The sequence below is a fragment of the Plectropomus leopardus genome, chromosome 2 (genome assembly GCF_008729295.1).
Source record: "Plectropomus leopardus isolate mb chromosome 2, YSFRI_Pleo_2.0, whole genome shotgun sequence".
Taxonomy (NCBI): domain Eukaryota; kingdom Metazoa; phylum Chordata; class Actinopteri; order Perciformes; family Serranidae; genus Plectropomus; species Plectropomus leopardus.
Genome location: NC_056464.1, coordinates 23,066,216 through 23,082,933, shown reverse-complemented (window position 1 = coordinate 23,082,933; position 16,718 = coordinate 23,066,216). Strand labels below are relative to the sequence as shown.

At 39.4% G+C, this 16,718-nt stretch overlaps 1 protein-coding gene across 1 annotated transcript in view; it reads right to left on the bottom strand.

The window, feature by feature from the left end:
- LOC121951744 (potassium voltage-gated channel subfamily D member 3-like) overlaps positions 1 to 5,730 on the bottom strand; it is a 95,582-nt gene extending 89,852 nt beyond the window's left edge. The window contains exon 1 of the mRNA XM_042498201.1: positions 4,619 to 5,730. Coding sequence (XP_042354135.1) covers positions 4,619 to 5,721 — 1,103 coding nt within the window. The 5' untranslated portion in view covers positions 5,722 to 5,730. The remainder of the gene's footprint in view (positions 1 to 4,618) is intronic.
- Positions 5,731 to 16,718: the final 10,988 nt, after the last annotated feature.

The following is a 16,718-nucleotide window of genomic DNA, read 5'->3' as shown; positions in this document are numbered from 1 at the left end:
TTAAAATACCCCTATAAAGCTATAGAGTTTTTTTGTTTTTTTTTTAAATTCCTACACATGCTGAAATTTCGCAGAAAAAATATCAAGATTTCCTCCCTTGTTTAGCAGCATTTGACTAACAAAAATGCGGTCCCATATTGTTTGGAAAAGCATAAAATGAATATATATATTCCCCCAGAAGAGCAAAGAAAGCCTAAGCATAAAATAATTTGTTCTTTTAGATTTGATTTTGGATTTTAGATATTTGATCTAGCACAAAAACATATGTGCTAGCTTTACCATAAAGGTAGAACGGTGTGGTTGTATGAAGAGAATATGTTGAATTTAAACACTCTGAAAATGATTGCATGAGGCTTGAACATGCATCAATTGAGAGTTTTCCTGATTTTTAATGACTGTCCTTGGTTAGCTATGAGGATTGCTATTGTCGCAGCTGTAGATAGACTCTCAGTGCTGCTGTCTATTGTGTGTCGGACATAATGGCTCCACACTCAAACACATTGTTCAGGGATCACAATTTACATAATGCTTTCACCTTGGCATTTCTATCCTTTTGTATGTGTGATACAAAAGACCCTCTTATAACACACCATACACATAGAAACACACAAACTCATACACACAAATATTGTTGCACAGGTAAGGTCAGGCAGCCTTTTAAGCCCCTATGCTGCAGAGCGACTAATAGAGCTATTCTGGTCTAGAGATCCATGCTTGACTTTTCATTGGTCTCCATTTCTTCATTTGTGAAAAGACAAAACTTTGACACACTGTTCATAACCTGAAGAATAAACGACAGAAATAACTCCTGTGATGCTATCCTGAAAAGGTCAGAATGTTTCATCAGGTCTGCCAGCCACACAAGTCACTGCTCTACAGGGAAACTAAATATACTTTGTTTAGCAAAAAAAGCCACATGGTCACATGACTGAGTATCTTGTTATGGGTCAAATGAGGGGCAACATGACAGCCCACACATACGCCTTTTCAGTATTCATAGTCTCTGAGCAGATAACTCTCAATAATGAACACAGCAGAAAACAGAGTTCTTCTGACATGATATTAACAGGTTATTTTTTTGGCAATACAGATCCTCCTAAATAAGGATAGGCTCACATGTTTCCAGGTCTACTGTATCCTTAAATTTTCAGTCCCAGTTTGCAATTTAAATCCAGTGCCAAAATGGCAGACTCTGCCACTGACAATGATAAGTACCACATGGAGATTTACATACATGGAGTTATTAGTTGCCATAGTTGTTCTTCATAAGGCTGTCAAAACGTACTGATACTTTTTTCAATACCACATGTTAAAAACAATACAATCTCAGTTAATTAAACATTTGAGAGCATTGAAAGAGCTGAAGGTATAAAATAAAAACTCAAAAACCCAATGGCTGCACAGTTGAAACAACAGGAATAAAATTTAACTGGTCCTCAGCCTGTAAGTTTTGGAAACTCTCTCCAGCTGGAGGCGTGGGTTCAGTGATTTCCTCTGTACCAGCCCTGTGCACAGGTTATTCATAAAAAAGAAAAAATATATCTATATCCTATTATGCTGCCTGAGACTTTTCTATTTGCCGTGGTATCAAATGAGGTATTGAGGTTTGTTTTTTTGGTTTTTTTTCTTTACTTCCCACTGAGTGTACTGACTTTGAAGAGACTCCTTCCTAACAAAGTATCAGTGTAAGTAACAGAGTTAGATGAATCAAATGTATATCTTCCAAAGTAACAAACTATTTGGTGCAAAATTCTGTTTTGTGTTTCCTACTAAAAAGACTGTAAAGCTGAAATGATGGGTTAATTAACTGATTATCTGCATGACAGAAATATATTGACAGTTATTGTAATGATTAATTGTATAGTCATCCAAAAGTAGAGTCCATGATTCTCAGAAAAGATTCTTGATATTTGAAATAAAAACCCACACAAATACACCCCTCCCATTGTTCCCACTACCTTCTCTTTGTACATCCATGGCCTTTCCTCCTGTCCTGTGCGCAAACACAAACTCTCCCAGTTGCTGATTGGCTGATACAGTATCATGTGGCCTGGTCTAAGCCACTTTCTTTGTTTCCCATTTATGGAGCCACGGCTGTGTATGTACACCAGACATTTTCAGATAAAAACAGAAGGGACAGCTAGCAGACTATGAGGAAATATTTGCTGAATTTAATAAAAATTGCATTGGATTAGAATTACTGACTGTATCTTTCAGTCATTAATCAAGGATAAAAAAAATAAAATAAAAAAAAGCTTATATCAACTGGTTCCAGCCTTTAAAATTCTGCTTTTCTCTATTTTGAAGAATCATAACCAGAACATCGTTTGGTTTGGGACTTTTGGTCAAACAAAAAAAGCAATATGAGAGCATTAATTTCAGCTCTGGGGAATGGTAATGAGCATTTTTCACTTTCCTCTAAAATTTTATACACAAATCATTAATTCAGAAAGATTCCTCCATGATGTAAATAATTATTAGTTATGGGTGGAGACTGTAACTTTGGAAACAATTCACTTAATTTGTCAGACTGCTGAAGCCTGATAATAAAGGATTTTCATATAAAATAATAAAAAGAACAATGGATATTGTCAGTAATTTGAAATTTTGAAATCATGTTATGGCAACATGTTCTCACTCCTGATTTGTCAAATACAGCAGCTTGATGAGTGGCCAGTATGCTTTAAACTATGAGGCTCTAGGTAGCCCCCTCGCATCAGTTTTGGATGCTCAGGGATGGCTTGTCGATTTCCTTTTGTTTCATGCAACATGTCTTTAATGAACTTCCGTTTTCACTGAAATCAAAGGTTTCATCGCCAAAACTGCTTTTGGGTTAGGCAACAAAACTACTTGGTGAGGTTTAGAAAAATGGTTTGGGTTAAAAATCAGTATGTTTATAACATTACTTATACAAGTTAACAATGTTTAATGATGACCATGATGTTTAACGACATTCTCACATATGTTGTGACATAAACTGCAAAACAACACTGCAAACAGGTAAGCGGTTAGTTTAATACAGGACATGAACAGCTGTCTCCTGGGTATAAATCCTGTCTTCGTTTGACCCGTCCACTGCCTCTCACTCCCTGCCACTCTACTTGGATTTCACTCTATATATTATGGTCTTATACTGCGGTCTGGGTGAATACCTGACTCTGAGTGGCTGCAGGGTGTCCGTGAAAAACTGATTATGGACAGTTGCACATCGGACAGTTCACACCTTTACTTAAAAGCTGATACTGGATGCCTCATCAGGCATCATCCTATATTTATACTGCAACATTGCTGCAAATGAGTTCAGATTAGAGTTAGTTAAAATCCCAGTGCATCTCAAACACACACCCTAAATGGTGCCTTGTGTGTCAGAATCAGATGGCAGCGGCCACTGATGAAAGGGGCACCTTTGGACTGAGAACGGGCAGGAAGAATTACTCTGACTAATAATGCTTTTAATTCTTCAGGTGAGTTTTCAGCCTTTCAGACTTGAAAAAAGTGAACCTATCATATGAATGCTTTCTGTCTGATCAGTCACTTAATATCTATTACTAAACCACCATATTCATTTTTGTGTCATGCCATTTCACTCCAAAAGGAAGTTTTACATTTACATATAGAGCATTAACTGCAAAGAGAGCCACAGAGAAAAAGTGATTTTCAGGAACTCATAACTATTCTTCCACTGTGCCTTCATAATACTTCACTCAGCCAAACTTCGGGAACACTTTCAAGTTCACCCCGCCATTCATGGCGCCGAATCTCAGCGAGCTCGTGTGAAAGATTAAGAGCAGAGGGGAATCATAATAAAGGTGACAGAGGAGATCTCATGGGACACTTTGCCTCCAGGCACCTAGCAGACATATCCGACTTCATAATGCAGTTAAATTAATTCCTCACAAGCCATTTTCAAGCTGAACGCCTCGACTATAAATATTGTGCTTTTGGTGTGGTCTCAATTTAGAGAAAAGACACTATAACATTGCAATATATGCAATATATATATACATATAAATATATATATATATATATATATATATATATATATATATATATATATATATATGCAGAGGTGGAAAGGTTATTGGATAATTCTAAATGTGCTGACCAACCATAAGTCTTCAGTATCATTTTAATCATAATGGTGCAGCCGTGCACTAAAGAAACACTAAATATAGATCAATAGAGTCCTTAGTGCACACAAAAAGCTGTGTAGTATCTGGGCATCTTTTCAACACTCAGATGTATTGTATGCATTCAACTGCTGTTGCCTTATTTGGCAAGTTCTAAGTGAAGCAAACAAAATGCCATGAGTGTTTGTACTGGTAGATAAATGCCACACTTCCCACCATTACTCACACTCGCAGCCTCAAATAAGCTGTAGCATACTGAAGTATGGGGACAGGCTGTCTTAGCACTCATTTGAAATTCAAAGTTGTTTTCATAAATTATTCAATTTTTTTTTTAATCCACCTAGTGCATCTATTAACATCAGAAACGATTATTAAATTCTGTAACAGATACAAATAAAGTAAAGCAGAACATGAGATAAAAGATGGCTACAGTGTGTATTTGTGTATTTACCTGTGTGAGTGTGTTTGTGTATATGTCTGTTACTCACCCCAGCGTTGTCATGGTGACAATAGTGTACCAGAAGGAAGCCGGGATGCTGGTGAACTTGCTGGAGCTGGAGCCTTTCTCTGCGTAGAACATGACTGTGGCGAAGATAATGATGGCCATGGTGAGAGAGAAGAGGAGAAAGCCCAGCTCTGAAGCACAACTCTTGAGTGTATAACCCAGGATCCGCAGGCCCTGTGAGTGACGGGAGAACTTGAAGATGCGGAACACTCGAAAGACGCGCAATGTCACAAAGGCGCCGCTCACGTCCTCATTGTTGGTCATTACCAAGCCGATGTAGTACGGCAAGATGGCTACCACATCGATGATGCTCATCACCGAGCGCATGAAACGGTAGCGGCTAGGTGCAGCAAACAGGCGCAACAGGTACTCCACTGTGAATATCATAACGCAGGCGGTGTCCATGCAGAAGAACGCCACCGTGTAGCGTTCACCACATGGCATGTCTTTCTGGTTGGCGGTGGAACCACAGGGCACCGTCTCCACCACATTAGTGATGACCGAGATAGCGATAAAGAAACCAGTGACATAGTAGAAGACCAGGGCCATGGTGGAGGTGTGGGGGTTCTCAAAGGCCCGCCACATGGTCTCCCTGAAGTTCATGTTGGGCAGCTTCATGTCCTTGTTCTCTTCCTGATCATCCTGCAGACGCTCTATATTCTCCCTCTTCCTGTCCTTGTACTCTTCGTAGCAACAGTCACCGATGATCTCAGGGATGATGCCGAAGAAGGTCAACTCCTCATCGTAGGCTGAGATGCACTCGTGGCGAGGATAGTGGAGCTTCCCTGTCCGGTAGAAGTTGAGAATGCTTCTGAAGGCATCAGGGTCCCGGTCAAAGAAGTACTCCTTGATCTCCTCATTGTAAAAGAAGTCTTTTTCAGAGCTGCCCAGCAGGGTGTCAGGGTAGCGGTCAAGAGTGGTTCTCCAGGTCTGAAAGCGACGGCCGCTGACATTAAGGATGATGAGTTCGTCCTGTCTCTTACTGTTGTCCCTTGGTGCAACAGGCATAGGGCAGTTGGCCACAGGCATCCAGCCGATAGCTGCTGCCCTGGCAAAAGGCAGCCATGCAGCTACTCCTGTCGCCATCGTGAAGTCTTCAAAGTAGTCCTCCTCACCTTCAGAGTTGGCTCTCCTCAAAGTCAACTAACATCTGAGGGACAAAGGAAAAGAAACAAAACTGAAAACAGCAGCACACTAGCTAAACCACATTATCAGAGGCTACATTTACATGCACACTAATATTCCACTGTTATTTTGAAAATGGTACCACTCTGAATTTGATGTGGGTTGTGTAAACAGAATATTCAGTTTAAATATTCCGAATTAGGCCTTTTTCCTAATTTAACATTTTCTGATTGTGATGTGGGATACGCTGGTATTATTTGTGTTTTAAAACCATTCTTTGTGCATATATGCAGGGTAACAGAGGTTTTTATCGCAGTTTGCGACACACACACAACCTCTATCTTGTCTGTTTACAGCTCTGCGTTTTCACAGAAACACGGTAAACATGCCAACTAGCCAACAGTTTCCAATGCTCATGTAGAGATCTATGTCCAAGAGAAAAGCCAACATTTCTGGTCAGATGAAGAAACACACCTACTTTTGATCATTATGAAAGACATCAGCAGGTTTTTGGATATGCACAATATCCCAACACCGTCTTTATTAACAAGGTGGTTAAAGAAATAACAAAGGCCACTAGTATGAAATTTGAACTCCTACTTTGTTGCAAATTAGTAAAATGAAAAATGACTTAAGCCATTTTACTTTTCTATTTTTTAATGTGATAAAGGACGTGTTAGGGCACATTAATACACAGCTGCATGTGAACAGGAATATTAGTGGGATACTCTTTTTCAATAGCTATGTAAACAGCTTAGTAGGAATATTGTCTTTGTTGGAATAATGACCAAAAACTAATTGTTTTGTGCATTTAGATTTAAACACAGTGAGTGTCATTGCACTGACAGAAGCAGCATTGAGCTTGTGACATTTTGAGCTCCAAATGAGTTTTCCTCTCTATTAAATTTCCAGTCACTCCCCCTGCTTTCAGTCCAGATTCACGCAAAATGTCATCCAAATTCAAGAAATAGGCTGAAATGTGGCAACAACTAACACATAAGGTAGCACACAGGTAACGGTGAGGTCTAGTCTCAGCTCAATTCTGTTCAGGTTTTCAAACACTAAAAAATGTTTCTATGAAATTTGTATTGATACCTAAATCCTGCACACTTTGTTTCCAGGGTGACTGATAAACAATGTGTTTAGTTAAATTTGTGAACCAACATTTGAGCCCACATTTACAAAAGATAAGAAATTAGATGTGTGGTGAATTCGGTGGATTAAACAGTGAAACTAACAACTCAGCAAGATGAGAATGGACACAAGTTGAAATGTACATTCTCTGCCCTGAGCATCACTGACTGACCGACAGGGAGACGCTGACTGTCAGGGACAAAACTAACCTGTTGCATCGGAATAAAGAGGCATCTGCTTCAAATCTATATATGTGGCTCTATTGTTATTATTATTAGTATTATTACTAGTGGTTTAATTCAAAATTTAAAAAAGCAATGGCCTGAAATCGTTCCAGAAATAATCTGATGGATAATATCATAATAACCAGTGCATATCAGCGGAAACAACAACAAAAAAAACAGTTAATCTCTAAAAAAAAAAAAGAGTTATCTGCATATCAGATATGCAGATTACTTTTTTTAAACAAATCTTATACACACACACACACATATATATATATATATACACACACACACACACATATATGCATATATATTGTGTAACAAACGTTTGGTGCACAGAAAAGTACTACTTTTTCCATGCGCGTGGCTATCATAAACACGACATGCATTTTTTCTCCATATGCAAAATCTAAACGCGCCTCAGCTTATATTGAGACAGAAACTGGGTGAAAATGTATCAAATAAATAAAGACTCTCACCGATAAAAGTGGAGGGGGGAACAAAATCCCAACTCTTCCAAACAGATACAGAGTTTCTGTAAAGACCGGGTCCTCAGTTAACAAGTGAGAGTATCCATCCAGCGGGCTGAAGCTGCGAGCAGCACCTCGACAGTCGGTCGGCAGACTCCGGCACCGAGCAGAGCGCCAAAACGCGGCTTTGGGGGCAGAATGATTCAGTCTGTGAGACCGCCAGACTCAGTAAAAACGGTCTGTAGCGGGATTTGAGGCCGTCCTCGAGCGGATATTTACATCCTGACCCCTTTGATTCGGCCGTCAGTATTTGGAAAGTGAAACGTGATGGAGAGGAGCAGCGCGCTTCCCTTTTTCTCCGGCACAAAGTACAATGTGCGTCTCTCTCACTGTGCCAGCTCTGTGTGATCAGCCCTCCTTCCCTCTGCCTCTCTTTACCATCATATGTGACACTCTCACCCTGTCACTTTGGCTGCATTCAGTATTCAGACGCTGCATTGCTTACTAAAGCAATAGAGTGGTACTTCAATGTTGATGGGAGGAGATTTAAAAAGTCACTACACTGCACCTATTACAGAGAGTTACGTACATAAATACTGCCTTTACTTGTAAGCTAGTACTTCATGAAGAAAAAGTACTAACTCTTAATTGCTTATACAGTATGATTTACATTTTCCTGAAGGGTTTTAACATGACTGGATCAAACTTCTTGCAGGGCCCAGGGCAAAAATGAGCTGTAGGGCTGCATGATTTACATTTGGTCAGACTTCAGGGACATCTATCTGAAAAGATTTTAGGTTAATCGTTAATCGGTTAAAAAAATATTGTTGGTGGTTTACCGATTAGCAGTTAACCGCTTAGAATATTTTCGGATGGTACCATATGCTGTTTACTGGTTAAATTGGCTTCTCTTCTGCTCACTGCACTGTACAGAAACCTGGTCTGGTAGGAGCTAGCAAGTGGTGCTGTTAATTTGGCAATTAGTGCTAGTAAGGCCATGCTAACCCAGCAGCATTGCTGTGGAAACATTTTTTCCACCGTTTGGTCGCCTCGCAGTCCGCCCCTGTGAATAAGCAAAATCGCAGCTCAAGTTTGAGCCATAAAACCCCTTTAGTATTATTAAATGTTAGCTCTGGTACCACCATAGCTTGTGATGCTAACATAAAAAAATAGCACTGAAAGGGTTTTGAGGCTCAAAATGAAGTTGCTTACTCGCCGGGGTTACATAGGGGGACAGTGGAGGGTGGTCACAATGTTTTCAGAGCAAAGTGTTCCACCAACAGGGCAGCATTACCGGCTGTAAGGTAACCGTGGAGAATCTAAACAGCCACTTTTATGAATCTAATTTACATTGGGTTTACTGAAATAATAAAAATAATCCACTCTCTATCATTCTGGGGACCCCCCTCATGAACCCCTGGGGATCCTGGACCTCTGTTTGAAAACCACTGGGTTAGAATATAGGAGGACGCTGACTATAAGACAATGTCTGCTTTTCATCTAGATAGATAGTTTTCTTTCTCTTAGCAGAGTTGTTTTTCACAATTTGCACATGACCATGTCATGTAAAAAATGTAAAAAAAAAAAAAAAAAAAAAAAAAAAAGACATACAGTCATATGTACATACTCATTCATGCCTCTTCATACAAGTACACGGGCTCACATATACATCTAGAATTCAGTGAAGTATCTCATTTGAGGTTGATATGTCACAAGGAACAAAATAGTTCTTTCTCCATTTTTAAACTCTTGTATCTGAGGCCAGACAGAATAATGTGAAGGGTAGATTGAGTGGGACATGAGTGCCTCTTGGTATATTGAGTGCTTTGCGTTTGTAATGTCTCTGTTGTTGAGGTCTAAGAGGTCAGGAGTATGGAGGCTGATGATTTTGAAGGCCATTCAAAAACAATTTTTACTGTTGTGAAAATGTAAATGTCTTGTCCTCGAGTTTAACATAACCCTCACTTTTTCAAATGTAATATTCACAAAACTGGAATTACAGCTTGGTGGTTGTATGCCTTTGCCAAACAGTCAATTTGCAGTTACCGTTTACATTCATGTCTGTTCAGACTCAAATATAGCCATGGGAGTAGGAAATGCTTCAAATATGGATGTTGCTGCAGAGAAGCTAAAATTTTGAAAACATGGATGCTTCACACATATCTAAAACCAGACAGCACAGAAGATCTATACGATCGGCAGTTTCAAGGTGGACACCCAAGTTTAGTGTCACCAATTCAGTACCAGACCAAATGTCCCCCCTCTGTTCCTGAGTTCTGACTTTGAATAATGGGCAGAAAGGTGTTTTTGCACAACATTATGATATCACAGTCAAGTTGACTTTTTGGATATAAAATGTCATCACTTCATTATTTTATGCTGTTAGTAAATTGTGGGAAATTTTATCGTGATCAGCATATGAATTCTGGATATATAGCCAAAACCATATTTTGTGCGGTCACAGGACACAAAAATCTTATCAGTTCATCCTTGAGTCCAAGTAGACGTTTGTACCAAGTCTGAGGAAATTCCCTCAAGGCATTTTCGAGATATTGTGTTCAAGATAGTGGGAAAGTTGCAAGGTCACAGTGACCATGACATTTGACCATCGAATTCTAATCAGTTCATCCTTGACTCAAAGCAGATGTTTGCGCAAACTTTGAGGAAATTACACACAGAGCGAAATAGTATTATTTTCTTACACCACCGTCAGTCAGAGTAATCTTACGCACATCACAAAGCCTGTGTCTAAAAGATCAAAGCATCCAAAGTATCTCGGAGACAGATATGCCGACTTGATTAAGGAATTCATAGAACAACAGGTTGGTTAGCGACTGTGATGAATAACATACTACATGCCCCCATACATACATACAGAGCGGAGATCTCCGTTAATGAGGATGCGATTTTGTAGATTGTGTTGAGTCTACTTTAGTGCACCATTGTAGTGTGCAGGCTAATAAACACGGGTTTGAGCTTTTAGAGCCTTATCATGAAGTGACAGACTTACACTTACTGTTATTTGTGTGTATCATTTTTATAGGCTATCAAACTGAATTATTAAACTATTGAAAGTAACATTAGCAAAATGTATACATCTCTCCCACTATACAAAGCACACAGACACATGCCAGCAAAATCTGCAACCACCCAGCTGAGGCAGCTTTCATTTCCAGCTGTGTTCAAAAACAGCACAAAGAGTGACAGAGACTCAAAAAATGCAAAAACAGTGACCAGAGCAGTAACTGAGGTTATCTGTTTTGAGCAGGTGCCCAAAGTTCAATCAGGAATTCCCCCTCGTTATTACATAATAGCACCCTCTTGTGTGCAGTTTAAACATAGCACTTTGTTTACTTTGCAAGACAAGAAAAAACTGATTGCTAAATGCCAATTTCCATAAAAAGTTCATTTCTACAATAATAATGTTGATAAACAGTTCAAATGTAGTGTAAATAACTATCTACCTACCTATATACACGTGATTTTGTTTAGACAACACAAGCACATGGCAGCCCTGGCCAGAATGTCAACAAATGCAAATGAAAGGAGGCACATGGTAAAGTGCAGAGAAAAAAAAATCACATTCAGATGGGAAACGAACACTGGATTCCTGCATGAAAGTCTGGGTTTTTTGGGGGGGGGGGGGTTCCAACCCTTGGTTAAATAGTAATACTTAGTATTAGAAATACTTGGCTATGTTTTTGAAAACTGCATGACACGACTTATTATGTAAGCCATGCATTAAAATGTCTAATGGATTTAAGTTTATCTGTTTTCTTACAAAATAATTCATTACCATATGACTGACAGAGTTTGAGAAATACTGCCATATTCCAATTAGTATGAGATATTTTTTTACAACTTTTTGTATTAACAAATATCCCCAAAGTCTCCTATAAAAAAAGTGAAGCATTAGCATTAAACCAGTAGTAAAAAAAAACTCCATCCTCCATCATTTTTCTCAAACAAGCCTTCATCATCAAACTGTAAGCGAAGCATAGAGTGGGTGTCAAAGGAGTCCCTATAGAGCCTCGTCATCAGAGAGGAAGACGCAAAGAACCCCACTAGCTCTCCCTCCTATCTCACACTTCAATCCCAGGCAGCGTGTACATACTACATAGGCACCTCGGGGACCGCTGCGGCTGGATGAGGAGGGTCTTTGAATGAGTGGCCTTGTGTGTGGCCATTGGAGGAGAGACGGAGGCGAGGAAAGGGAGAGAGGGACTGAGACTGTGTGGCCTGGGTGTTAAGACAGATAGGCTATTGATGGACTCCAGTACACTCAGATGTTCAGATGAAGTTCTGCCATATCGTGTAAAATATTCATGAATTGAGTCTTTGAACATTTCTTAAAGTTGCAGGGAGTCTCACACAAAGAGGCTTGCTTTTGTTCCATCCATGGTCTTTCAGCGGCGTGGAGTCTAAGAATGAAAATATTTTTGAGGTATATTTTTCTCTCTTTTTTTTCCCCCTATATTTTCTCTGTAGAGTAACGGCTTCTTTTGCAGTGAATACACTGGATGCACGATGGACCTGCTGACACCATATCATTAAAGAAGAAATCTGAAGACACAAATAGCGATATCTTTAGTTACATCAGCGCCTTCCTGCATAAGCGTGTCTAAAAGATATATTAGTGAACACAGCTAGAAGTAAGATGAAACGATACCATTTGGATTTTTGACACTGCACTTTTTGTCTTCAGCAGAATCACTCTTTTATTTTGTGATTTTTTTATAATGTTTCACCTCAATCTGCCAAATGCCGATATAATCCTGCCTGCGCTGCGGATCATTTTTCCCACTCTTGCTCCATTTTGTGACACGCTCAAACCTCTGGGGTGGCAGTTGAACTTTAGAGAAGAACACTTACGTGCAATTTTTCATAGTACTTTGCATGAGATTGTGACAGTGGAGGCTTTCAAATATTTAAAAAAAAAGGATATTTTAAAAGAATACATGTGGAAAAAAATAAAATGGACGGACTAAAATGCTTTGCAGGGAGCGAAACTGATATGTAAATAACTTCCCAACCGAATAATTATGTCAACCATTTTTCAAACTAAATGTCTTTTGAGGTAATGCAATTTTGTTTATTGCAGCATTGTGCTTAAATCCTTCCATACTTTATCTTAAAAACTACATTTTCTCAAGTGTGAGGAAAAAAGGGGTTGTTAGTTTGTGCTCGTTTACAGTTAATTCACATTTGGATGGCTTTTCAGTAAATCTAATTATTTAGGCTTATTTAGCTTAAATTTCCACTGATAAAAAGGCAAGCAAATACAAATAAAAAAGTTCCTATTCTATCATATATCATCTGAATATGCACTGATAAGGCTTAATTTAATCTTTGCAGGGAGTTGGCATTTAGAAAATGCAGGTATAATCCATCACTGTTTATCATGTATTTAAATCTTACACAGCAATTGGCATCATTTCTGTAACAGTTCATCATCCAGTTTCTGTTGACCAGAGCCAAAGCAACAGCTGAGATTTTACGGTGTTTTTCATCTGGCCGTCCTGCACCTGGGGTCGCTGCATGCCGATTGGATGAAAGCCAATTTTTATGAATTACAGCCCCCTAAACACAGACCACCTCCAGGAGAGTGCAGAAACTAATACAGGCTTCATCTGATGTCATTTATGCGAGCTGTTTCTCATTTTGACTGAGACACCTGAATTAGATAATATCTCTAAAACGGATCTTATATTTACATGTTTGATCATCATTATGTCAGAAATGTATTGTGTCAGGGTTATTTCTATGTTTAGTCTCCTATCCTTCACGAGTTCATGGTCTTATGAACTAAAATTTCTTTCTCTGTACTTGTAGCGTTCGGTCCACGGGGAAAATACTCTTAACCTTAAAAGCACAAAGAGATGCTTTATGTGTATAAATGAATAAGAAAGTACCCCCAATTTACAGTAACTGTGCTCAGAACTATCACCTTCACCTTAAGAGGCAGAATAAACTCTAAGAAAAAGTTATTGGCACCTCTTGGTCTTGGTCATCTTTAATGACCAGCTGACATTTTTATTTTTCAGCTAAAGAAACAGGCAACTGAACAGCAGACTAATGTTGGGATTGACCCAAGACAAAGTTGAACTTTATAAAGCTGCACTAATCAATATTCTTATAACAATGAATGAAACGGAGTTTGACTCCGCTGCATAGAATGTTCTAGCATATTTTAGCTTATTGCTTTGGGAGGGCATAACACAACTTTGTGTTGTTTCCAGCAGTAAGTAGCTATGTGACAAAAAAAGCTGTAAAAACCAACTCTCTGCTCTATAGATCTGGTCTAATCAGCTCTATCTAACTTCAAACTGATCAAAAGGTAATCTTGAATGTGATGATCAAACAGTTTGTTCCTCGATCCTTGATCTTGGAATTAAAATTCAACAAACTGCAGAGGAGAAAAGCAAAACTCAGGAAGAGTTTCACCCGCACTGCGTTCAGGGACCCACAAAAAGAGAGAGGGGACACATAATAATCACGAAGGGACACATGCCGCCAGTTACCGCCACATGTAGAATGTATTTCAGTTTGAAACACTGCAAGGGGGAGTACGACTACATATGTTCAAAAAACAACTCAACATTGGTTGGGGATGGAGACTACAAGTCTGAAAATAAAAAAACATCTAGGCCTGCAAACACCTACCTCATCTGGTCGAGGTTTCAGACTAATCAGTCTGATTCAAATCCAAATAACAGGTATGACACCTCCCCCCAAGCCACATGTCACACAGCTGTCTAAAAACCAATTCATTCCAAGTCATGTAGATGATGATGACGAGACGTGGGTATGTCATGTGGGTTTCTTAATGCACTTGCATAGTTGCAATATTGCAAATGTAACGAAAACACAAACCTTAGTTCGGACTTTCAGGAATGAAAGGGCCAAACGTCTGTTTTTAGTCCAGTAATTATCTCTGCTTGAGGCTATTGGTTAGAGGCCACATGAGCTGCTAGCATACCACACCTGAATCTCGGGCTGAGCTGTTGACGAGCAAGTTGCATTGCGAAATACGTACGTAGGTACCAAGTTTTGACAATAAAGAAGAATGCATGGAATTAAAATACGATGATGTCTCTGGGTTTTTTTGTCATTTTTATACTCTCCATAGAGAGTCCAACAGTGTTAAAGGAGTCCATGCTGAAGGTGCCTTGTACTCTTTAAAAGCCTTGTCTTCTCTCACAAATGTAGCTGTGAGCTAATTTTAACAGAACAGTAAACCACTGTTTTTCTCCACTAAACTAATCTCTCTCACATTATTCAAAATGTCTTTTCATGCTTAGATGAATATCAAAAAACATCCTATAGCAATAAATTACTCTGCATCATCTCACTCTGCATAACTTGTATATAAACAGAGCTCACGATGTGACCCATGATGATTGCAAATGGTTTAGTATCCTGTAATGTTTCTGCCAAACTGAGGTCTATTGAACATTCATCATGAGCAGGAATGGTTTAAACAGGCTATAGAGGGTTTGAAGTTCTTCTTTATCTGCTAAGAATCAGTTTGCAGGCATTAGCCATTACCCATTTATCAGTAAAACATGCTATAATGCTGCATTTTTTAAGATAGATTCAGTGAGATTCAATAGGGAATGAAGCCGGATATCACGTCTTTGTTAAGTCAGAGAATGCAACGATTCCCATTTAACTAGCCTATCATATAGAGAGAACGATAGGCAGATAATATAGAGTGAGAAAGATATGGATGTGGCGGTCAACAAAAGGAAGTAGAGGTAATGAGGTGGACATGGGCCACAGGTGTCCTCTGAACAATTACAGAGCATGAACAGCTGGAGAAGCAGTTGCCCTGAGAGGGGACAGGAAGAACAACAAAGGAAGAAGCTAATAGAACGATGGAGGAGTTTGAATCACTGCAAGTATGAAAAATCACAAGTGTGTATCTTGAAGAGGGAAAACCAAGTCAGCCCATCAGTCCTGACAGACTATAGACCCAAAGAGATGTGTGGGTGTGGATAAATGTGTTCAGATGAAAGCCAGTGGCATTGGTTGTATTTGTCATTTTATGACTCATTTACAAAAAAGCCCAGGCTTCATTATCCAAAACACAAACCACGCTACAGCGTAACACGCTGGAATCCTGCTGATCCAGCCTGTTGTGGCGATGCAGAGAAAATGTGCAAAGGCAGAGACAAATGATGAACTGGCTGCAGTGTTGACCAACACCAGCAGGATAGTTGTCATGTTTACAGCTGCTCATGGAAGCCCACCACTTAGAGGGAAATGATTTCGAATTGGGGAATGTGAGCTGCGGAGCAAAAACACACCACATAAACACCCTATGTAAAATTCAAACCCGCCAACAGCACTTGCAGATCACATTCAAGTCAGTTGGGAGTTAAATGAGGAATCAGCATATATAAACATTGCCATAAGTCTGACTACTGAAGTAATGAATAGAAAGCTTTATGGGGGAGTTTTAAAACCCATTTGTAAACAGTAAATGGATCCAGAAAATTCAGGTGTTAAACCAACCAATTACACATTAAAGCAGTGATGTTACAACTCTCTATTGTAAATTAAAGCTGCGAGCAGTGATGAACGGGCCCAAGCACCTCCGTGTATGTCGGGGCTACTGGCAGTACGCTAATTGATGCGGCCATGTCTTTCTGTGGAAGGGAGCAGCAGTGAATTAGTGTTTCCTCCGTGTAGCGCAGCCAGAGCAGAGCTGCAGCAGTCAAAAAAGGGTGGAGCCAGCCTGTGTGATCCTGGCTGGGCTGCTTGTGAGCTGAGTAAGATGACACACAGCAGCTTCCGAATGAGCAGGTTCGAAGTTCTCTTTTCCTTCCCCCCATATCATATATCAGATTTGTGTGGCTGACATTAATAAAATGATACCGGGACACTGTATTACAAGTTTGTCCCCCAATCAGAGTATGCTTCTTGGCTGTACGCATACTAAATCTGGTACTATATAATTCCAGGCCTGTTTCCTTTTGTCAGTTGGTGGCGCTATACGTATAACTAAATATTGACATGTAGATGTTTTCAGGCCTGGAAACTCATGTAGCATATGGAGTTTGAGACCATACCAATTTTCCTGAATTTTGTGTATTTTTAGACCTCCAAAAATGCGATTCATTGGAGA